Source organism: Mobula birostris, chromosome 11 (genome assembly GCF_030028105.1).
Source record: "Mobula birostris isolate sMobBir1 chromosome 11, sMobBir1.hap1, whole genome shotgun sequence".
Lineage (NCBI taxonomy): Eukaryota > Metazoa > Chordata > Chondrichthyes > Myliobatiformes > Myliobatidae > Mobula > Mobula birostris.
In genome coordinates, this window is record NC_092380.1 from 115,218,351 (window position 1) to 115,243,407 (window position 25,057).

The following is a 25,057-nucleotide window of genomic DNA, read 5'->3' on the forward strand; positions in this document are numbered from 1 at the left end:
CCTGCGCAGCAGCATTGAATGTCCTATGGACTTGAATCCCAAGATCCCTCTGATCCTCCACTCCACCGAAAGTCTTACCATTAATACTATATTCTGCCATCATATTTGACCTACCAAAATGAACCATCTCACACTTAACTGGGTTGAACTCTATCTGCCACTTCTCAGCCCAGTTTTGCATCCTATCAATGTCCCGCTGTAACCTCTGACAGCCCTCCACACTATCCATAACACCCCCAACCTTTGTGTCTTCAGGAAATTTACCTACTCATTCCTCCACTTCCTCATCCAGGTCATTTATAAAAATCACGAAGAGCAGGGGTCGCAGAACAGATCCCTGAGACACACCACTGATCACCGACTTCCATGCAGAATATGACCCATCTACGAACACTCTTTGCCTTCTGTGGGCAAGCCAGTTCTGGATCCACAAAGCAATGTCCCCTTTGATCCCATGCCTCCTTACTTTCTCAATAAGCCTTGCATGGGATACCTTATCAAATGTCTTGCTGAATTCCACATGCACTACATCTACCACTCTACCTTCATCAATGTGTTTAGTCACATCCTCAAAAAATTCAGTAAGGCTTGTAAGGCACAGCCTAATTAGATTAGATTCTTTTTCCCAATGTAGAAATGTCAAATAGTAGAAAACATACATTTAAGGTGAGAGGGAGAAATGTGTGGGGCAGGTTTTTTTTCCACACAGAAAGTGGTGGGTGCTTGGAACATGCTGCCGGGGTGATGATACAAAGATGTTTAAGAAGCTGTTAGCGAGACACATATATATTCAGGAATGGAGAGATATGGACAACATTCAGACAGAAGAGATGTAGTTTAATTTGGCGTCAAATTCCGTACAGACTTTGCGGGCAAAAAGGCCTTGCAAATGAAGGTTGAAATTCCCATTAATATTCCTTACTCTCCATTTACAGTCATCTTGTACTGGGACAAGCAATTGGTTCAGTCATTTTACCCACTCGCCGGAACACACATATGATTCTCTGGAAGTCGATAGCAGGACACGAGAAGATATTTTTGCGGAGCTAAGGGCCTGGAGGGCAGAACACAACAGGTAGGTATGTCCCAGTGTCTTCAGGCACACCTGATTGTCAGTTACGCAGGCCAACAAATGGCTGGGGGGAGAGCTGTCCCTGATGAAGTGTACGGAAGTGGCTTCACTCAATACTTGACTGCTGTCTGTCTCAATCATTCACAGTTTGCATTTTAGATTTTTTTGAGCAATGCTAATACAGTGACAACTGTAAAATCAGGCTTTGATTCCCATCACTGTCTGTGAGGAGTTTGTACGTTCTCCCTGTGACTGCATGGGTCTCCTCTGGTGCTCCGGTTTCCTCCCACAGTCTAAAGATACACGGTTTCGGGTTAGTAGGCCGTGAGCATGCTGTGTGCCACCAAAAGCATGGCAAAGCTTGTGGGCAGCTCAGCACACAGTCTCTGATTTGATTTGATACAAACAACATATCTCACTGTGTATTTCAATGTACATGTGACAATTAAAGCTAATCTTTGCTGGAATGTGCCCTTCACACCTGTGTACCAATGCAGCCGTTCAGAGTGTTAGATTCACCCGTTTCACTGGTGTGACGGTATTTAGTGTGAGGATCAGGTGCCTGTTTTGTCTGCTTCGTTCAGAAACAGAAAGATGGCTTTACCACAACACAAGAATTGTCTTTGATAGAGAAGTTGCATTGAAATCTAACTGTTTCAGTTCATCAGTATTTCTGGGATACCTTGTATGAACAGCTCTCCTCAGGTCAGGCCACAGCACCTCAGTTGGGTTAAGGTCTGGACTCTGACTCAGCCAGTCCAAAACACAATTTTTCTTCTTTTCAAACTATTCTGTTGTTGATTTACTTTTGTGTTTTGGATCATTGTCTTGTTGCATCCAACTTCTATTAGGTTCCGGTGATGCACTGCTACCCTGACATTCGCCTGTAAAATGTTTCAGTACAATTTTGAATTCATTGTTCCCTCAAGCTGTCCAGGCCCTGAGGCAGCAAAACAGCCCCAAACCATGATGCTCCTTCCACCATGCTTCACAGTTGGAGGGAGGTTTTAGTGTTAATGTGCAGTGCCTTTTTCCTCCAAATATAGAGGTGATCATTTTGCCAAAAAGTTAAGCTTTTGTCTCATTTGTCCACAGAATATTATCACAGAAGCATTGTGGAGCATCCAGGTGGTCTTTTACAAATGATACGTGCAGCAATTTTTGTTTTGGAGAGCAGTGGTTTCCTCCATGGTGAACACATGACCAGAGACTTTAGCAAGTTCGAGAGATTCCTGCAGGTCTTTTGCTGTTACCCTTGGGTTCTTTCTTACCTGGCTCTTGGTGTGATCTTTGCAGGATGTCCACACCTAGGGAGAGTAGCAACAGTACTGAGTTTCCTCCATTTGTAGACAATTTCTCTTACTGTGGACTGATAAACTCTCAGGTCTTTAGAAATGCTTTTGTAGCCTTTTCCAGGTTGATGCATCTCCACAATTCTTCTTCTAAGGTCCTTTTAAAGTTGTTTTGATTGAGAAATGGATATTTCTTGAGAAGAACAAGCTCTGTCAGTAACCTGACTGTGTGTCTTCTCTGTAGGACAGGACACCTCTACAGCCCATATCTCCAAACTCATCTCATTGATTGGGACACCTGACCCAAATAGCTTTTGTAGAAGGCATTACCCCAGAGGTTCACACAATTTTTTGAACCTGGTCTGTGATTATTTAAATAGCGTACTCAGTATTGATGAGAAGAAGTACAATTGTTTGTGTGCTATTAGTTTAGGCAGATTGTGTCTGTCTATTATTGTGACCTAGATGAAGATCAGACCACATTTTATGAGTGGCTGGCATCCATCTGTCTTGAAAGACAATGGGTGATGATGATCATTAACACAAGCCTGGGTGGAAGGTATGGAGATCCTGAGATGCCCAGTCATCAAGATCCCCCTGTTGGCCTCACCAGTGTGGTCCAAAGGAAAGCTTATGAAATAATACATCTGGCACCAGCATGACTGCAGGAGCTGCCAGAAGGCTGTTCAATGATGTACAGCCACCTTCGGGGCTCCACTCCGGATTTGTCGTCTGGGTTTACTCCTGTAGCCTTCATCTCTCTCGAGGCTGCCCACAAGACAGTGGGGCTATTTACCCATAGCTAGGGATCTGGTTGATGAGCAGCAGAGCATGTCCACACACGAGTGAGCCTCCTCCCTGTCCTCTGTAATTCAACCCGGGTTTGAAAGAAATGCAGTCCCCGTGTGTCGCCAGCGAGGAGGCACTACATGAGGCTTGCTGCTGGTGAGGCTGTGTACTGGCTGGGAGGGACTTGCACATTCTGCTGTCCTTTTTGCAAGACTGCTAGCCAACGGTGGAAGCTGAAAGTGAGGGCAACAAGCACTCCCCACTACACTACCACACTAGACACATCACGACAACCATTTGACAGCACGTATGAGCACTGAATGCAGAAAACCAGGTAACTGAGTTCACAAACTTTTTCTTGTAACTGTATCAATCTATCTACATGTTGTGCACCCCGTTATCTGAAATGCTTGGGGCTGGAAGTGTTTCGGATTTTGGATTTTTTCATATTTTGGAATCTCTGCATCAATATAATGAGATAGCTTGGGGATGGGAGCCAAGTCTAAACACAAAATCTATTACATTACATATACATACTGTATGCCCTGAAACACACACAAAAATGCTGGAGGAACTCAACGGTCTCACAGGTGAAGTGTCGCCTCACCTGGAAGGACTATTTGGAGCCCTGAATGGTAGTGAGGGAGGAGGTGTAGGGGGAGGTATAGCACTGGCAAGGATAAGTGCCAGGAGGGAGATGAGTGGGGAGGGACAAATGAACCAGGGAGTCACGTAGGGAGCGATCCTGTGAGTCTGTTGGGGTCATGTACTGTGTCTGGTACTCCCAGTGTGATCTTCTGTTTATCGGTGAGACCTGATGTAGATTGGGAGACCATTTCACTGAGCTGCTACGCTCTGTCCACCAGAAAAAGCAGAATCTCCCAGTGGCCACTGATTTTAATTCCACTTCCCATTCCCATTCTGATATGTCAATACATGGCCTCCTCTACAACTGCAATGAGGCCACACGAAGGTTGGAGGAACAACACCTTATATTCCCTCTGGATAGCCTCCAACCTGATTCTCAAACTTCCAGAAATGCCCCCTCCTACCATTCCCCATCCCCTTTCCCTCCCTCACCTTATCTCCTTGCCTGCCCATCACGTCCCTTTGGTGCTCTTCTCCCTTTTTCTTTCTCCCACAGCCTTCTGTTCTCTCCTATCAGACTCTCCCTTCTCCAGCCCTGTGTCTCTTTCACCAATCAACTTCCCAGCTCTTTACTCCCTCTCCCAGTTTCACCTATCACCTCATGATTCTCCTTCCCCTACCCCACCTTCTAAATCTACTCCTCATCTTTTTTTCTCCAGTCCTGCCGAAGGGTCTCGGTCCGAGACATCGACTACTTTTTTCCATAGATGCTGCCTGGCCTGCTGAGTTCCTCCAACATTTGCTTGGATTTCCAGCACCTGAAGATTTTCTTTTGTTTGGATTTGACATATACCTTGAAGGTAGTTTCGCACAGTATTTTTAAGAACTATCACTACCTCAGTTGCTCAGGTGGACAGTCAGTGGCAATTTGGCAGCACCATCATTCCCGACGTAATTGATGTGCTGTCAGTAAGCAGTCTTTATCTTACACTTGTTCATCACACATACTGATGCAGCCATTCCGTGTGTTAGATTTTCATCGGCAACAATCTTGGCAAGCTCATCAATGAATTTCTCTGCTGATCAGCAAATGATTCATCAACACAAATTTTTAAAAGTTTAATGCCAAGCCTTTTCTTAAGTATCTGCAACCAGCCTGCAGAATATTCATAATTGCTTTCAATTTTCAGTTTGCTGGGATAGAATTTTGCTTGTTTTTTGATCAGCATACTGTAAAGTGGCATGTGTTCACTCCAACATTAACAAATCCACACTTTTAATACATAAAGTTTTCTACTTTTTGTTAATGCCCACAAGAAAATAAATCTCAGCATTGTACTCTGTATGCTGAAATACAACACTGTGCAAAGTCTTAGACATGCTAGATATTTTATATAAATTTCATTTTAGATGTTTAATTGTTTGTCTTCTTCATTCATGTGTCAATAGAAATGAGCAAATTTTCAATTTCCAAGCATTCATTTACCAAAAAATTAAATGTTACAGAGAATATTTTGTATTTCATTAAAGAAAGTAACATTTTAAGTAATAGACCACTTTTCAAATTAAAAAAAACTCTCGATTACCTTGTAGGTATATAGCCCAGTGCATGATTAAACAAACATAATAAACAGGATGCTAATGATCAATGCCATCAGGAGTTGAATGAACTAAACTGATTAAATTAAACAGAAGTGGGTGTAGAAGGAATCAAACTGGGTGAAGGACAACCAAACTTAAAAGGTGAGGGTGTGGCAGATGTGACAGTTTAACCTTCTTACACCATGGCAAGAGTGAGCAGAACAACAGGACACAAGGTGGTCATCCTGCATCAGCAAGGCCTCTCCCAAGCAGAAATTTCACAACAGACAGGAGTTTCAAGATGTGCTGTCTAAGCTGTCCTGAAGAAGCACAAGGAAATGGGCAAAGTTGAGGACCAGAAACACAGTGGTCAGTCATGGAAACTGAATGCAGCAGACAAGAGAAACATTAAACTGACATCTCTTCTAAGTTGGAAGAAGTTTAGCACTGATATCAGCTCTGAGCTCTCAGAAAGCACTGGACCCAAGGACACCCCTCCACCATCCAGAGAATTACTGCTAAAAAGCCAATCCTCTGAAGTGGAAACAAAGCCAAGAAACTCATATCTGCCCAAAAACACAAGGATTGGGGTGCTGAACAATGGCAGCAAGTGCTCTGGACTGATGAGTCAAAATTTGACATTATTGGCTTGAACAGGAAGTAGTTTGTCAATAGAAGTGCTGGAGAGCGCTACATGGATGAGTGTCTGTAGCTAGCATAGCGGAGGTTCCCTGCAGGTTTGGGGCTGCATATCTACAAATGGAGTTGGTGATGTAGTTAGAATTAATGGGATGCTCAATGCTGAGAAGTACAAGCAAATTCTCATCCATCACACAACACCATCAGGGAGATGTCTGATCGGTCTCACCTCCATCCTGCAGCAGGGCAATGACTTAAAGCACACGGCCAAGATCATAAAGAACTACATTCAGTGAAAAGAACGAGGAGCTGTGCAACACACACAAAATGCTGGAGGTCCTGATGAAAAGCCTCAGCCCAAAACATTGACTATACACTTTTCCACAGATGCTGTCTGGCTTGCTGAGTTCCTCCAGCATTTTCTGTGTGTTACTGAGATTTTCAGCATCTGAGCTTTTCTCTTGCTTGAGTTCTGCAACAGATGGTATGGTTTCCACAGAGCCATGATCTCAATATCATCTGGGATTACTTTGAGAGGCAGATGCAAGTGAGACAGCCAAAGTCTGCAGAAGAACTGTGGCAAGTTCTCCAAGATGTTGGGAACAACCTACCAGCTGATTTTCTTAAAAAAAACTTCACGGCAGTGTACCTAAAAGAATTGATGCAGTTTTAGAGGCAAAGGGTGGTTGCACCAACTATTGATTTGATTTAGTTTTTACTGCTCACTGCTCTTTGTAGTAATTTTTAAATATGTAGAAACTTTTCATTACAATATTTTGAAAACATCTTTGCTTTACAGAATTTTTTTACATGTGCCTAAACTTTTGCACAGTACTGTATATGTACTTTGATAATAAGTTTACTTTGAACGTCCCTCCCAATCTGTCCAACACTCTCCCTTTAAGATCCCACACTTGACCTAGGGTAGGTGCAATGAATCTTTACCCAACTGGTGCCAGGGTATGGTTTTAATCTAATCTAATCTAACCTAGAGTTGTAGAGTCATGAAGCCAGAGTACTTGGAAAGAAGCTATTCGGCCCATGCTGACCACGGAGCCTTCTCCAGCTAGTCCCATTTCACTTTAAAATCAGTGTATGTCATGATGTTTGTTGTTTTGCTGCAGCAGTACAGAGCAATACAAAAAATTACTGTGAATTGCAAATAAATAGATAGTGCAAAAGGCGAGTAATGAGGTGGAGTTAACATTCATAAACCTTTCCTGTTCTTGCATGAACCTGTCCAAATGTATTTTAATTGTTATAATTGTATCCACTCCTTTGGCAGCTTGTTCCATACACTCACCACCGCCTGCCTAATAAAGTTGCCCCTCAATTCCTCTTTAAATCTTTCCCCTATTACCCTAAACTATGAACTCTAATTTTAGACTGTCCTTCACTGGGAGAAAAAAATTGTGGCCATCTAGCTCATCTTCATCCCTCGTGATTTTATACAACTCTTTGAGGTCACCCATCAGCCTCCTGTGCTCCACAAGAAAGAACCCTTCACTATCAAGCTCTTAACTTCTTCCCTCACTGCAGGAGGAGAGATGGAGTAGGTGGGGACTCTATTCATTATTTATTTAGTTAGAGATACAACGTGGAAGGCCCTTCCAGCCCTTCGAGCCACACCACTCAACAGCTCAGCGAGTTAACCTGAACCTAATCACGGGACAATACAATGACCAAGTCACCGACTAACCTGTATATCTTTAGACTGTGGAAGGAGACCAGGGTACAGTACCTGGAGGAACACAGGAAGGAACGCACAAACTTGCTTACAAACTCTGATACCCTGAGTTGTAATAGCAGCAAGCTAACTGCTATGCCAATGCAGTGTTCAGAAAACTGAGAGGGGACCTCATGGAAATTTATAAAGTGTTTAGGGGACTTGACAGGCTGGATACAGGGAGTATTTCCCTGGCTAAGTAGTCTGAGACTAGAGAGTACAGTTTGAGATTGCTTTGGACTGTGATGAAGAGAAATTTCACTTGGCGAGGTGGTAAACCTCTAATCTGGAGGCTCAGTGGTTGTAGTAACAGTACAGCACAGGAACAGGCCCTTCAGCCCACAACGTTGTGCTGAACCAATTAAATTAGTAATTAAATGAATCTCTTCTGCCTGCACAATGCCCATATCCCTCCATTTTCCTCACATTCATATGCCTATCTAAACATCTCTTAAAAGTCTCTAATGTATTTGCTTCTACCCCCACCCCAGGCAACACATTCTGGGCACCCACCACTCTCTGTGTAGAAAAATTGTCCCATATATCTCCTTCGAAACTATTCCTTTCAGCTTAAATGCATGCCCTCTGGTATTAGGCATTTTAACCCTGCGAAGAAGTTACTGCCTGTCTACTCTATCTCTGCCTCTCATAATCTTGTAAACCTCTATCAGATCTCCCCTCAGTCTTCGCCACTCCAAAGAAAACAACCCAAGTTTATCCAACCTCTAATATAGTCATAGACATAGTCATACTTTATTGATCCTGGGGGAAATTGGTTAATTGGTTATAGGCAGCATCATGCTAAACCCAATGAAGGGTTTTGGCTCGAAATGTCCACTGTACTTTTCCTAGATGCTGTCTGGCCTGCTGAGTTCCTCCAGCATTTTGTGTGTATTGTTTGGATTTCCAGCATCTGTAAATTTTCTTTTGTTTCTCATGGTGAACCTCTTCTGCACCCTCTCCAAAGCCTCAACATCGTTCCTATAATGGGGTGAACAGAATTGCATGCAATACTCCAGATGTGGTCTAACTAGAGTTTTATAAAGCTGCAACATAGCTTCCTGACTTGTGAACTTAGTGCCTCGACTAATAAAGACAAGCATGCTGTATGCTTTCTTATCTATATGTGTTGCCACTTCCTGGGATCTGTGAACTTCCATTGCTCACCAACACTGTTAACGGTCTTGTCCTTAATAGTGTACTGTCATTTTGCACTTTGGCTTACTAAGGTGCAACAATTCACATTTGGCTGGCTTAAACTCAATTTCTCCGCCCATATCTGCAACTGATCTATAGCCAGTCATCGACGCGATCCACAATACCACCAATCTTTGTATCATTTGCAAACTTACTTACTCTGTCATCTACATTTTCACCTTGGTCATTTATATATATCACAAACAGCGGAGGTCCTAGTACAGATCCCTGTGGAACACCACCAATCACAGACCTCCAGCTGGAATAAGTCCTTTCAACCACCACCCTCTGTCGTCTACGAGCAAGCCATTTCTAAATCCAAATAGCTAATTCAGTGTGGAGACAATGTATTTTAATTCCCTGGATGAGCCTTCCATGAGGGACCTTGTTAAATACCTTACTAAAATCCATGTAGAGAACACCCACAGATTCATTCGAAGCAATTGATTTCTGGGCCTTAAGGGGGCCGACGGATATTGTGATGTTGCAGGAAATTGGGGCTGAAGTATGAGATCCTGTAGTTGTAATAACTGATGGAGACCAGCAAAATTCTCACGTTTCCCAATAAAACCTATCTCTTCTGATCTAATATTTCTTCAACCAAATGGCAGCATAGTAGCATACCACTATTACACCACCAGTGAGCCAGGTTCAATTCTGCTGCTGTCAGTAAGGAGTTTGTCTATTCTCCCTGTGTCCATGTTCTCTGGTTTCCTCCAAGTTCCAAAGACGTACTAGTTAGCAGGTTAATTGGTTGGATGGGTGTAATTGGGTCGCACAGACTTGTTAGGTTGCAACGGCTGTTTTACTGTGCTGTATCTCTGAATAAAGTAAAAACTCTGTGTGTGTGATTACAGAGATGTAGCAATGGTCTCAGTGCTTACTAACTGAGCATTAACATGCATTTACACTTACCCATGGCTAAAGGCCTCATCTAAGATCATATATTTCAAGAAAATTACCTTAACCAAACAAAAATCAATACCAAAAGCTGCACTGCTCTGACATTTCCTAACTCCTTCCAAAGGCGCCTCGAAGCTATTATTAAGGAACAAGAACCGCAGGTGTTGAAAATTCATCACAACGATGACGACGCTGTAGAAGACAGTATCAATGAGGAGGAGATGATGACCATCAGCTCTAACGAATGGAGTGACCCAGTTTCACCAGCACCTGTGTACCCATCGACTCTCCATCCTTCACCCCCAAGTAAGATGAATGTTTGATTTAATTGAGCAGTTTTGTTCTCTTTTAAAATCTTTGCATCTACAGAAGTGGATGTTGCTGCATGGCTAACATTTATTGACCAATCCTAATTGCTCCTGAACTAGATGGCTTGTTCAGCCATTTCAGAAGGTAGTTGAATCAAGCACGTTAGCCAGACTGACCAAGACATGGTAAACTTCCTTCCATGAAGGATATTAATGAACCTCGATTTAGAAACAGCCTTTCACACACTCGGCTTCTTAGGAACAACTTCTTCCCCTCCACAACGGATTTCTGAATGGTCCATGAAACAAATTCCAAAGTAAATCTATTATCAATTAACATATATGTCACCATATACAACCCGGAGATTAATTTTCCTACAGGCATTCACAGTAAATCCAATAACTATAATGGGATGAATGGAAGACAGCACTGAGCAGGGCAGACAACCAACCAATATGCATAAGACAATAGACTCTGCAAGTACAAAAGAGAAAAATAATAAATAAATAAATAGATTAACAAACAAAAAGAAATAAGCAAGCAAGCAATAAATATCAAGAACATGAAAAGTCCTTGAAAGTGAGTTCATAGGTTGTGGAAACAGTTCAGTGAGGGGGTGAATTGCAGTTGAGTGAAGTTATCCCCTTTGGTTCGAGAGCCTGATGGTTGAGAGGTAGTAACTGCTCCTGAGCCTGGTGTTGCTGACTCCGAGGCTCATCTCCCTTCTCTCTGATGAAGCCACTTTCCTGCAACACTGCTCAATGGTGGGGAGGGGTTTACCGATGGTAAACTGGGCTATATCCACTACTTTTTGTAGGGTTTTCCATTCAAGGGCATTGGTGTTTCCATACCAGGCTGTGATGCAACCAATCAATATGCTCTCCACCGCACATCTATTGAGGTTTGTCAGAGTATTGAATATCATGCTAATAATCTTTGCAAACTTCTAAGGAAGTAGAGAAACTGCCGTGATTTCTTTGTAATTGCGCTTACGTGCTGGGCCTAGGACAGGTCCTCTGAAGTGATGACACTGAGGAATCTAAAGTTGCTTCCCCTCCTTCGATATCCCAATGAAGACCTGCTCATGGACCTCCAGTTTCCTCTCCTGAAGCCAATAATCAGCACTTGATGTTTGCTGTTGTGGCACCTCACTTTCAATTTCCCTCCTATATGCTGATTCCTCACCAGCTTTGATTCGGCCAACAACAGTGTGTTGTCAGCAAACTGAAATATGCATAGGAGCTGTGCTTAGCCACACAGTCATAAGTGTAAACCGAGCAGAGCAGGAGCTAAGCACACAGCCTCGTGGTGCACCTGTGCTGATGCAGATCATGAAGGGGATGCCATTGCCAATCCAAACTGACTGGGATCTACAAGTATGGAAATTGGACAAGATGAGTCCAATCCACTGACTCAGAGCAATCTCTGCCTCCCGCAACCACCTCTTCACTGTCCTTATCGCTGCTGCCGTTCTTTTTAGCCTCTGCTTGTATGCAGGTGGGAGAAGGACGGCCGTGATCAGATTTACCAAAATGCAGTCTGGGCGTGGAATGATAGGTATTATAGTATTGTAGTGTTTGAGTGCGTTGGGACCTCTGGTGCTACAGGTTATCTGCTGGTGGCAGAGATTTCTTCAATCAAGCCTGGCTGAAGTCCCTGACTATGATCTGAAATGCAGCACCGTGGCCTGTTTCTTGTTCGGTGAAGGCAGCATGCAGTATCTGAAGCGCTTGATTACAGTCAGCCTTTGACAATGTATAATCTGCTGTCAGGATCACGGAAGAGAATGCTCTTGGTAAATGGAATGATTGGCATTTAATCATTAGGTGTTCCATGTCGAGGAAAATATGAGTACGACAAAACTGGTACATCAGAGCACCACAGAGAGATTATAATGAAACACACACCCCCATCTTTTGCCTTTTTTGAATCAGAAGTTTGGTCCAACTTCCGTATCGAGAAGCCTTCAGGTCTGATTTACCATGTCTCAGTAAAACATTGAACACAATTTCTCGTTTCCCTTCAATACAGCATTCTCGTTCTCAGGTCCTCAATCTTATCCTCCAGCTACTGCATATTTGCTAACAAGATGCTGGGTGAAGGGTGTTCCATCCCTCTGTGCTTCCCCCGCCTTGCTTCCGGCCACCTTAGTCTGCCGCAAGGTGCTGCACTTGTTTGCTTGAGAGTTAAGTCTGCTGAATGCTTCAGAAGATCGTGAAACCTGTAGTTCATTACGTTGGTTCAAAAGTACTTTGCTTAAAGGGAAATTACATGCTGCAGGTTGCAGTGGGAGTAATTCAAAAGAACAGTATATTGAGAAGTTTCGTAAGCAGCCAGCAATACATTGCAGCACCATTGAATACTACCTCACTATTTTTGCTCTTTTTATTTTTATTTTGTTTAGTGATACAGCGCGGCGCGGAGAAGGCCCCTCGGAACCCTCAAACAACAACGCCTCAGCAACCCTGACAAACTGATTAACCCTACCCTGGTCACGGGACAATTTACAATGACCAATTAATCTACCCAGTATGTCTTTGGACTGTGGGAAGAAACCAGAGCACCCTGGGAAAACCCACTCATTCCATGGGGAAGATGTACAGACTTCTGACAGAATTGTGCCAGGTTGCACTCCGACTTCCGAATGCCCAGAGCTGTAAAAGCATCGCGCTAACCACTACGCCACCGTAACGGTTTTTGGACTACTTTTTATATATATAATATGGTTCTGGCACCATTACTCGAGAAAAGTATGATATTTTCCCAAGGGGTTGTCTTTTGGTGGGTCCTCGGGTGGCTGTAGTGGTCAATCTGGGATCCACATAATAGGGATGTTGTGGTGGGTCCTCCCAATGGAGAATGCCTATGCGTGTCTTTGTTTAACATGGGGAGGTTGATGCATGGGCAGCCACCACACAGTGCTGATGGAGTGCAAGATGACTGGAGACACCTCACTGCCTCAGCCTTCCTGCACCTTCACCATCTTCCACAAGTTCCACTGTTGAGGTCTTGTGCCACAGATCAACAAATTTCGGAACATATGTCAGTGATAATCAACCTGATTTTGCTTCTGAACCTGTCCAGCATCTTTACGGTTGCCATGGTCGCAGCTAGATTTTAGTTGGCAGATTTGTTTAAATTCTCCAGCTGTCATGGTAGGGTAGGAATTCCTAGCTATGATTAATATTCCAGGCTACTGGATAATTATCAGCCAACTTCTGCCATTTATCTCACTGGCTGCTCTGTTACTCAGTACTGAGGGAAGGCAGCCAGTCAAAGACCCCCCCACCCCACCCCCCCAGACATTCTCTCTTCTCCTCCCTCCCATCAGGCAGAAGGTACAAAGCACAAGCCACCAGGCTCATGGACAGCTTCTACCCTGCTGTTTTAGAACTTTTAAATAGTCTCTTGTATGATAAGATGGACTCTTGACCTTGCAATCTACCTCGTTATGGTCTTGCACTTTATTGGCAGCACACTCTTTCAGTAGTTTTTACACTTCAATCTGCATGGCTTTGTTTTACCTTGACTTATCTCAATGCACTGTGTAATGACTTGATCTTTATCAGTTTGTAAGACAAACTTGCAAGGCCCCAATGCCCTTGAACAGAAAATCCTACAAAAAGTAGTGGATATGGCCCAGTCTATCACAGGTAAACTATTCAGCACATTGACATCGAGCGCTGTTGCAAGAAAGCAGCATCCATCATCAAGGACTCCCAACATCCAGCCCGTGGTCTCTTCTTGCTACTGCCATCAGAAAGGGAACACGGGAACCTCAGAACCCACACCACCAGGAATAGTTATCACCCCTCACCATCAGGCTCTTGAACCAGAGGGGGTAACTTCACTGAACTGTTCCCAATACCTATGGACTCTTCATCTCATGTTCTTAGGAACATAGAAAACCTACAGCACAATACAGGCCCTTCGGCGCACAATGTTGTGCCAAACATATCCCTACCTTAGAAATTACTAGGCTTGCCTTTAGCCCTCTATTTTACTAAGCTCCATGAACCTATCCAAAAGTCTCTTAAAAGACTCTATTGTATCCGCCTCCACCACTGTTGCCGGCAGCCCATTCCACGCACTCACCACTCTCTGAGTAAAAAATTTACCCCTGACATCTCCTCTGTACCTACTCCCCAGCACCTTAAAACTGTGTCCTCTTGTGGCAACCATTTCAGCCCCGGGAAAAAGCCTCTGACTATCCACACGATCATTATCTTATACACCTCTATCAGGTCACCTCTCATCCTCTGTCACTCCAAGGAGAAAAGGCCGAGTTCACTCAACCTATTCTCATAAGGCATGCTCCCCAATCCAGGCAACATCCTTGTAAATCTCCTCTGCACCCTTTCTATGGTTTCCACATCCTTCCTGTAGTGAGGTGACCAGAACTGAGCACAGTACTCCAAGTGGGGTCTGACCAGGGTCCTATATAGCTGCAGCATTACCTCTCGGCTCCCAAATTCAATCCCATGATTGATGAAGGCCAATATACCATATGCCTTCTTAACCACAGAGTCAACCTGCGCAGCAGCTTTGAGTGTCCTGTGGACTTGGACCCCAAGATCCCTCCAATCCTCCACACTACCAAGAGTCTTACCATTAATGCTATATTCTGCCATCATATTTGGCCTACCAAAGTGAACCACTTCACACTTAACCTGGGTTGAACTCCATCTGCCACTTCTCTGCCCAGTTTTGCATCCTATCAATGTCCCGCTGTAACCTCTGACAGCCCTCCACACTATCCACAACAACTCCAACCTTTGTGTCATCAGCAAACTTACTAACCCATCCCTCCACTTCCTCATCCAGGTCATTTATAAAAATCACAAAGAGTAAGGGTCCCAGAACAGATCCCTGAGGCACACCACTGGTCACTGGCCTCCATGCAGAATATGACCCGTCTACAACCATTCTTTGCCTTCTGTGGACAAGCCAGTTCTGGATCCACAAAGCAATGTCCCCTTGGATCGCATGCCTCCTTACTTTCTCAATAAGCCTTGTCAAATGCCTTGCTAAAATCCATTTACACTACATCTACTGCTCTTCCTTCATCAGTGTTTAGTCACATCCTTAAAAAATTCAATCAGGCTCGTAAGACATGACCTGCCCTTGACAAAGCCATGCTGACTATTCCTAATCATATTATGCCTCTCCAAATGTTCATAAATCCTGCCCCTCAGGATCTTCTCCATCAACTTACCAACCACTGAGGTAAGACTTATTGGTCTATAATTCCTTGGGCTATCTCTGCTCCTTTTCTTGAATAAAGGAACAACATTCGCAACCCTCCAATCCTCCGGAACCTCTCCTGTCCCCATTGATGATGCAAAGATCATTGCCAGAGGCTCAGCAATCTCCTCCCTCACCTCCTACAGTAGCCTGGGGTACATCTCATCCAGTCCCAGCAACTTATCCAACTTGATGCTTCCCAAAAGCTGCAGCACATCCTCTTTCTTAATATCTACATGCTCAAGCTTTTCAGTCTGCTGCAAGTCATCACTACAATCACCAAGATCCTTTTCCACAGTGAATACTGAAGTAAAGTATTCATTAAGTACCTCTGCTATTTCCTCCGGTTCCATACACACTTTCCCACTGTCATACTTGATAGGTCCTATTCTTTCACGTCTTATCCTCTTGCTCTTCACATACTTGTAGAATGCCTTGGAGTTTTCTTTAATCCTTCCCACCAAGGCCTTCTCATGGCCCCTTCTGACTCTCCTAATTTCCTTCTTAAGCTCCTTCCTATTAGCCTTATAATCTTCTAGATCTCTAACATTACCTCACTCTCTGAACCTTTTGTATGCTTTTCTTTTCTTCTTGACTAGATTTATTACAGCCTTTGTACACCACGGTTCCTGTACCCTACCATAACTTCCCTGTCTCATTGGAACGTGCCTATGCAGAACTCCACACACATATTCTCTGAACATTTGCCACATTTCTTCCGTACTTTTCCATGAGAACATTTGTTTCCAATTTAAATCTCCAAGTTCCTGCCTGATAGCCTCATATTTCCCCTTACTCCAATTAAACGCTTTTCTAACTTGTCTGTTCCCATCTCTCTCCAATGCTATTGTAAAGGAGATAGAATTATGATCACTATCTCCAAAATGCTCCCCCACTGTGAGATTTGACACCTGACCAGGTTCATTTCCCAATACCGAATCAAGTACAGCCTCTCCTCTTGTAGGCTTATCTACATATTGTGTCAAGAAACCTTCCTGAACACACCTAACAAACTCCACCCCATCTAAACCCTTTGCTCTAGGGAGATGCCAATCGATATTTGGGAAATTAAAATCTCCCATCATGACAACTCTGTTATTATTACAACTTTCCAGGATCTGTTTCTCTATCTGCTCCTCGATATCCCTGTTACTATTGGGCAGCCTATAAAAAACACCCAGTAGAGTTATTGACCCCTTCTTGTTCCTAATTTCCACCCACAGAGACTCCGTAGACAATCTCTCCATGACATCCACCTTTTCTGCAGCCGTGACACTATCTCTGATCAACAGTGCCACGCCCCACCTCTTTTGCCTCCCTCCCTGTCCTTTCTGAAACATCTGAAACCCGGTACTTGAAGTAACCATTCCTGTCTCTCAGCCATCCAAGTCTCTGTAATGGCCACCACATCATATCTCCAAGTACTGATCCACACTCTAAACTCATCAGCTTTGTTCACAACACTCCTTGCGTTAAAATAGACACATCTCAAACCTTCAGTCTGAGCTCGTCCCTTCTCAATCACCTGCCTATCCTCCCTCACACACTGTCTCCAAGCTTTCTCTATTTGTGAGCCAACCTCCTCTTCCCCAGTCTCTTCAGTTCGGTTCCCACCCCCCAATAATTCTAGTTTAAACTCTCCCCAGTTCTTGATACTTATTGCTTCTTTATTATTATTATTTCTTTTTGTTTGTATTTGAACGGTTTGTTGTGGTTGTTTGTCCGTCCTGTTGGGTCTGGTCTTTTATTGATTCTTTTATGTTTCTTGAATTTACTGAGTGTGCCCACACGAAAATGAATTTCAACATTGCATATCGTGACATAAAAATACTTTGATAATAAACTTACTTTGAACTTTGAAGCTTTTCACACATCTTGTAGTGAACCAATATCAATTCTCTATGCATGATTCTGATCACTATTAAATGTTCCATAGCCATTTCTGCTCTGGGAATACAGCCCCAGCTTCTCTTTCACAGAATTGCAAGTCCTTCTGCTGAAGACCAGACTGATAAATGCCCCCTAGACTTTTGCTAAAGTTTTGGCATTCCTCTGGATGTCTGAGGCCCAGACTGCACTCTGTACAACAGCTGGAACTGCAGCATAATGCTTTACAGTCCTAGCAACCCAGGTTCAGTTCTGCTGTTCCTATGTTCTTCTGGTGACCCCATGGGTTTCCTCTGGGTGGCCTAGTTTCCACATTACAAAGGCAGGTTACTCGTCACATGGGTGTCATTGGGCGGCATGGACGCATTGGCCAGGAAATCACTCTGGTTCCCCATGTCCTCCATCAACAAGGTGTGGTGCTTGTGACTGGGGGCATTTACACCAGATGTTTGCCCATTGTCATGTTAAATATCGTCAAGTTCTAGCACAGCCTCAGAACAAAGGGACATCAATTTAGAACCGAGAAGAGGGCAAATTTTTTTAGCCAGAGGGTGGCGAATCTATGGAATTCATTTCCACTGATGGCTGTGGAAACCAAGTCGTTGGATGTATTTAAAGCGAAGGTGGATAGGTTTTCCATCAATCAGTCAGGGCGTCAAAGGGTAAGGGAGAAGGCAGGAGAATGGGCTTGAGAGGACTATTAAATCAGCCATGGTACAGCAGACTCAAATGGCCTAATTCTGTTCTTATGCCTTTAGGACTTAAACTTGTGTGTCACTGATCGGTGAATGTATTTCTCTAGCAGATATGCCTTCTGACATGGAAGCTTCACTGGTTACAGCCTTCAATCAGGCACTGTCTCCCACTCCTCCATCAGCTCAGGAAGCAGCAAACCAACACAGTGTCCTTGACTTCAGGGTTGGACGCTTGAGGAGAGTTCTCCCTAAAGGAAACGAGCTCACGCAGGAAGAGGACGGAAGTTCTGCTCCGCTTGCTGAAGGCAGTGCAGCCTCAAATTTACCCGGAGTTAAAGTGAGAGATATGCCTGCTGGGCTGATGGTGAACTCTGGCATGAAGAGCCTCAGACCAGTGTCCGGGCTGGCCACAGTCGGATCACGAACCTCGAGGTATGATGGCACAGCTGTCCGCTGTCCAGCTCAGATTGTCACAATGTGACTGGGTGGGGCAGGTGGATCCGTGGAGTTGTTGGTGGTTGAAGTTTGATTGTTGCAAGGTGACTGGGTGGGGCAGGTGGATCCGTGGAGTTGTTGGTGGTTGAAGTTTGATTGTTGCAAGGTGACTGGGTGGGGCAGGTGGATCCGTGGAGTTGTTGGTGGTTGAAGTTTGATTGTTGCAAGGTGACGGGGTGGGGCAGATGGATACATGGATCTGTTGGTGGTTGAAGTTTAGCTGAATGGATGGTTGATGAAATAATAGTGTGATTATTCGAGTTGTCCTCCTAAAGGGTTTTTCTCAGCGGATGACAGTCGGCGCAGGTCCAATAAAAGGAAAGGAGGTGTAAACAGAGGGGCCATTGGTGGAGAGAGGCAATGCTAGAGTGATTTGGCTTTGGCTCAACAGGCTCAGGCAAGCACAGACACAGGCTCTAAGTAAGAAAGAAAGAAAGTTTCTGGTAATTTTTTTTCTGTTAGTACATAGCTAGTGCACTGAGAATGGGTCCAGAGGCAGTGGTATGTTCCTTGTGTGAGATGTGGGATATTTGGGAGACCTCCAGTCTCCCTGATAACTATGTATATCTACATGAAGTGCATTGAACTGCAACTTCTTAAAGACTGTTAAGGAACTGGAGCTGCAGCTTGATGACTTTTGGCTCATACGGGAAAATGAGGAGGTGGTAGATAGGAGCTACATGGGGTGGTCACCCCTAGGTTGCAGGAAGCAGCTACCTGGGTGACTGTCAGGAGAGGGAAAGGGAATAGGCAGCCCGTGCGGAGTATCCCTGTGAACGTTCCCCTCGATATTAAATATACCATTTTGGATACTGTTGGGAGGGAGGGGACAACCTGTATGCAAGACTATGTTTTCACTGCATCTCAGTATACGTGACAATAATAAATCAATTCCAACTCGAATTCCAGAGAAGATCTATAAGAACATAAGACATGGGAGCAGAATGAGGCCATTCAGCCCATCCAGTCTGCTCCACCGTTCATCATAGCTGATTTATAAATCCCTCTCAACCCCATAACCTTTGATGCCGTGACTAGTCAAGAACATATCAACCTCTGATTTATATACCCAATGACTCGACCTCCACAATTATTTGTGGCAATGAATTCGACAGATTCGCCACCCTCTGGCTAAAGAAATTCCTCCTCATCTTTTTTCTAAATGGACGTTCTTCTATTCTGAGACTGTCCTTTGATCCTAGACTCTCGCACTGTAGGATTCTTCCTATAAAAGGGCAACCAAAAGTACAGTGAATGAAGTGACAGATACCAGCCATCCATAACCAGCCTACTATACAACCATGGACAGTATTATGGAAGATCTCTCTTAGATTTGTGTAGCTCAAAAACACTTTGTGTCTTCCTGTGGTCTTCTGCATGATACCAACAGGCCCACCACAGACCTGGTCCTGGGACAGGGTGGGACCAGACAAGGCAGTGTCATTGCATCAGTCCTCCTCTTGATCTTGAAAGTAAACAAGGTCAGAAAATTCTGGATCACTCAGCAGGTCAAGCAGTATCTGTAGGAGAGTTAATAGATTACATAAAACATAGAACATCACATTCAGCGCACAATGAAATTAGGAGAGTCAGAAGGGGCTATGAGAAGGCCTTGGTGGACAGGATTGAGGAAAAGCCCCAGGCTACTGTGGAAAGCGAGGGAGGAGATTACTGAGCCTCTGGCGATGATCTTTGCATCATCAATGAGGACGGAAGAGGTTCTGGAGGATTGGAGGGTTGCAGATGTTGTTCCCTTATTCAAGAAAGGGAGTAGAGATAGCCCAAGAAATCATAGGTTAGTGAATCCTACTTCAGTGGTTGCCTGGATTGGGAAGCATGACGTATGAGAATAGGTTGAGGTACTCAGCTTTTTTCCATGGAGCGACGGAGGATGAGAGGTGACCTGACAGAGGTGTACAAGATAATGAGAGGTATTGATCGTGTGGATAGTCAGAGGCTTTTCCCCAGGGCAGAAATGGCTAGCACGAGAGGGCACAGTTTTAAGGAGCTTGGAAGTGGGTACAGAGGAGATGTCAGGGGTAAGTTTTATACGCAGAGAGTGGTGAGTGTGTGGAATGGGCTGCCGGTGGTGGAGGCGGAAATGATAGGGTCTTTTAAGAGACTCCTGGATGGATACATGGAGCTTAGAAAAATAGAGGGCTATGGGTAAGCCTAGGTAATTCTAAGGTAAGGACATGTTCAGCACTGCTTTGTGGGCCGAATGGCCTGTATTGTGTTGTAGGTTTTCTATGTTCTAATGTTGTGCCTATCTTGAAGCCAATTTATACTAAGTATCCTTCTCCTGCATATCATCCATATCCCTTCACTCATTTCAGATTCACTTATCTATCTAAAAGCCACAAAGTTTTAAATGGGCTGCTTCCACTACTACCTCTGGTAACCTATTCCATACACCTACTATACTCACCTTTAAAGTTCCCTCCTCAAATCAGAAATCCTCTGATGTTTGACACTTCTGTCAAAATAACATATTCTGTCTGTCCACTCTGTATGTGCTTCTCATAATTTTATAAAGCTCTATCAATCTCCCTTTAGTACCAACACTGCAGAAAAAATGACCCAAATTAATCCAATTTCTCCTTATAGCTCCTGCCTTCTAATCCAGGCCACATCCTGGTAAACCTCTTCTGCACCGTCTCCCAACATTTCGACATCCTCCTATAATGCGGCAAACAGAACTGCAGATAATACTTCAAGTATGGTCTGAAATAAAGTTTTATACAGCTGCAATGTGACTTCATTACTCACCACCTCTGCACCATACTCCTTCATTATCCACGTGCAGAGACACTTTCAGTGAACCCTGGACCTGGGCCCCAAGATCCTTCTGTACCTCCGTGTGATTAAGAGGCCTATCATTATCAGAATCAGAATCAGGTTTAATATCACTGGCATATGGTACATCGTGAAATTTGTTGTTCTGCGGCAGCAGTACATTGCAATACTTAATAATAAAAATTGTTATTTGCAGTAAGAAATATAAAATACTGAGGCAGTGTTCAAAGGTTCATTGTCTGTTTAGAAATCTGATAGCATAGGGGGAGAAACTGTTCCTGAAACGTGTGGCTTCAGGCTCCTGTATCTCCTCCTTGATGGTAGCAATGAGAAGAGAGCATGTCTGGGTGATGGCCGACACCTTCTATCACATTTTGAAGATGTCCTCGTTGCTGGAGAGGCTGGTGCCCATGATGGAGCTGGCTGAGTTTACAACCTTCTGCAGCTTTCTCCAATCCTGTGTGGTGACCCGTCAATAGCAGACGGTGATGCAACCAGTTAGAGTGCTCTCCACGGTACATCTGTAGAAATTTGTGAGTGTGTTTGGTACAGTAACTGTATAATTTCTCCTTTCCTTTGATATCCCAAAGTACAACACATCACATTTTGCATTTTGATCACTCCAGCCTGAGCCATTGAGTTATAAGGACCTTTTGTTACAAATACATTTGGATAATGACTCCTTCACTGAAGCCTAGGAGACACTGACATGCTTGTTAAACAACTGAAACGTGAACATACTTCACTGGTGCCACACTGCCCACTGACGGTCAGAGCACCTGATGAAACTCCAGACACTTGGTTCACGTTCCATACCTGAGGAGGCGTGTGTCAGTGGCAAAACCTACAGTTAGCTGCTGTGCAGCAGCTGAGACCTCCAACACCCGAGGAAAGGAGTGGCTGACAGATTGTCCAGGTGAAGGGTCTGGACCCGAAACGTTGTCTCTCCATTCCCTTCCACTTCCACAGATGCAACCTGACCCTCTGAGTTCCTCTGGCAGATCGTTTGTCACTCCTGATTCCAGCTTCAGCCCTTTCTTGTGTCTCCCCAAACACCAATGTTCACAGAGTGGAGATCACTGCCCTCCAATATACTACTGAGAAGTAGACTACTTGTAGCCGGGTGTCAACATCAGAGGATTTACTCTGGGCCCAGAACACTTATGCAATCATGAAGGGGGCTATATTTCATTCGGAGTCTGAGGACATTTGGTATGTCACCGAAACCTCTTGAAAGTGTCTGCAGGTGTGGCATGGAGGGCGTTCTGACTGGTGGCATCACCGATTGGTGTGGAGGAGCCACTGCAGAGGGTTGTAATCTCAGCCAGCTCCATCACAGGCACAACCCGCCCCCCCCCCCAGTGAGCACACCTTCAAAAGGCAATGCCTCAGGAAGGCAGCACCCATTACTACCCATCCTGAGGAGGGACACTCAACAAATCATACACAGCTTCAGCTTCTTCCCCTCCACCAACAGATTTCTGAATGCTCCACAAATCTATGAACACTACACCTCATTATTCTTTATTGTTGCAGTATTTTGTTTGTAATTTATAGCAATTTTTAAAACTTTGCTCTTTACTGCTGCTAAGCAAATAACAAACATCACATTATTTAACTCAGAGATAATCATACTGATTCTGTTGGGATCCTTCGAAATCACGGGTATGATGGGCAATCAGTTTCAGTGTCAGGTCAACACGCAGCATGCAGGGGTGACGGCTTGTTTCTGAGATGTAGTAATGCCTTGGTTATGACAGCAGGGTGCCTGCTGTTGAGGATAATGAGAAATATTGAATACATTAGATGGAGATATTTATCACGACTGCTACTTACACAGGACCCTTTGCACAATTACAGAAACAGTTACTTTCCACCCATTAACCCACCCCCATCACCACTACATAGAACATAGAATAGTACAGCACAGTACAGCCCCTTCGGCCCACAATGTTCTGCTGACCCTCAAATCCTGCCTCCCATATAACACCCCACCTTAAATTCCTCCATATACTTGTCTAGTACTCTCTTAAACTTCACTAGTGTATCTGCCTCCACCACTGACTCAGGCAGTGCATTCCACGCACCAACCACTCTCTGAGTAAAACACCTTCCTCTAATATCCCCCTTGAACTTCCCACCCCTTACCTTAAAGCCATGTCCTCTTGTATTGAGCAGTGGTGCCCTGGGGAAGAGGCGCTGACTATCCACTCTATCTATTCCTCTTATTAACTTGTACACCTCTATCATGTCTCCTCTCATCCTCCTTCTCTCCAAAGAGAAAAGCCCTAGCTCCCTTAATCTCTGATCATAATGCATACTCTCTAAACCAGGCAGCATCCTGGTAAATCTCCTCTGTACCCTTTCCAATGCTTCCACTTCCTTCCTATAGTGAGGTGACCAGAACTGGACACAGTACTCCAACTGTGGCCTAACCAGAGTTTTATAGAGCTGCATCATTACCTCGCGACTCTTAAACTCTATCCCTCAACTTATGAAGGCTAACACCCCATAAGCTTTCTTAACTACCTTATATACCTGTGAGGCAACTTTCAGGGATCTGTGGACATGTACACCCAGATCCCTCTGCTCCTCCACACTACTAAGTATCCTGCCATTTACTTTGTACTCTGCCTTGGAGTTTGTCCTTCCAAAGTGTACCACCTCATACTTCTTCGGGTTGAACTCCATCTGCCACTTCTCAGACCACTTCTGCATCCTAACAATGTCTCTCTGCAATCTTTGACAATCCTCTACACTATCCACAACACCACCAACCTTTGTGTCGTCTGTAAACTTGCCAACCCACCCTTCTACCCCCACATCCAGGTCATTAATAAAAATCACAAAAAGTAGAGGTCCCAGAACTGATCCTTGTGGGACACCACTAGTTACAACCCTCCAATCCAAATGTACCCCCTCCACCACGACCCTCTGCTTTCTGCAGGCAAGTCAATTCTGAATCCACCTGGCCAAACTTCCCTGGATCCCATGCCTTCTGACTTTCTGAATAAGCCTACAGTGTGGAACCTTGTCAAATGCCTTACTTAAATCCATGTAGATCACATCCACTGCGCTACCCTCATCTATATGCCTGGTCACCTCCTCAAAGAACTCTATCAGGCTTGTTAGACACAATCTGCCCTTCACAAAGCCATGCTGACTGTCCCTGATCAGACCACGTTTCTCTAAATGCCCATAGATCCTATCTCTAAGAATCTTTTCCAACAGCTTTCCCACCACAGACATAAGGCTCACTGGTCTATAATTACCCGGACTATCCCTACTACCTTTTTTGAACAAGGGGACAACATTCGCCTCCCTCCAATCCTCCGGTACCATTCCCATGGACAACGAGGACATAAAGATCCTAGCCAGAGGCTCAGCAATATCTTCCCTCGCCTCGTGGAACAGCCTGGGGAATATTATCCGTCCTAATGTATTTTAACAACTCCAATACCTCCTCTCCCTTAATATCAACATGCTCCAGAATATCAACCTCACTCATATTGTCCTCACCATCATCAAGTTCCCTCTCATTGGTGAATACCGAAGAGAAGTATTCATTGAGGACCTCGCTCACTTCCACAGCCTCCAGGCACATCTTCCCACCTTTATCTCTAATCAGTCCTACCTTCACTCCTGTCATCCTCTTGTTCTTCACATAATTAAAGAATGCCTTAGGGTTTTCCTTTACCCTACTCGCCAAGGCCTTCTCATGCCCCCTTCTTGCTCTCCTCAGCCCCTTCTTAAGCTCCTTTCTTGCTTCCCTATGTTTCTCAATAGACCCATCTAATCCTTGCTTCCTAAACCTCATGTATTCTGCCTTCTTCCACCTGACTAG

The 25,057-nt window shown here is 44.3% G+C and overlaps 1 protein-coding gene across 6 annotated transcripts in view; it reads left to right on the plus strand.

The window, feature by feature from the left end:
- The window catches only part of lrrc56 (leucine rich repeat containing 56), a 243,125-nt gene that overhangs the window by 191,057 nt on the left and 27,011 nt on the right, over positions 1-25,057 (plus strand). For 5 of the 6 annotated variants that reach the window (XM_072273220.1, XM_072273218.1, XM_072273219.1 and 2 more), the window contains 3 exons: positions 936-1,075; positions 9,912-10,093; positions 18,030-18,354. In XM_072273220.1, the coding sequence (XP_072129321.1) occupies positions 936-1,075; positions 9,912-10,093; positions 18,030-18,354 (647 nt within the window). The remainder of the gene's footprint in view (positions 1-935; positions 1,076-9,911; positions 10,094-18,029; positions 18,355-25,057) is intronic. The other variant, XM_072273217.1, reaches the window with a different exon arrangement.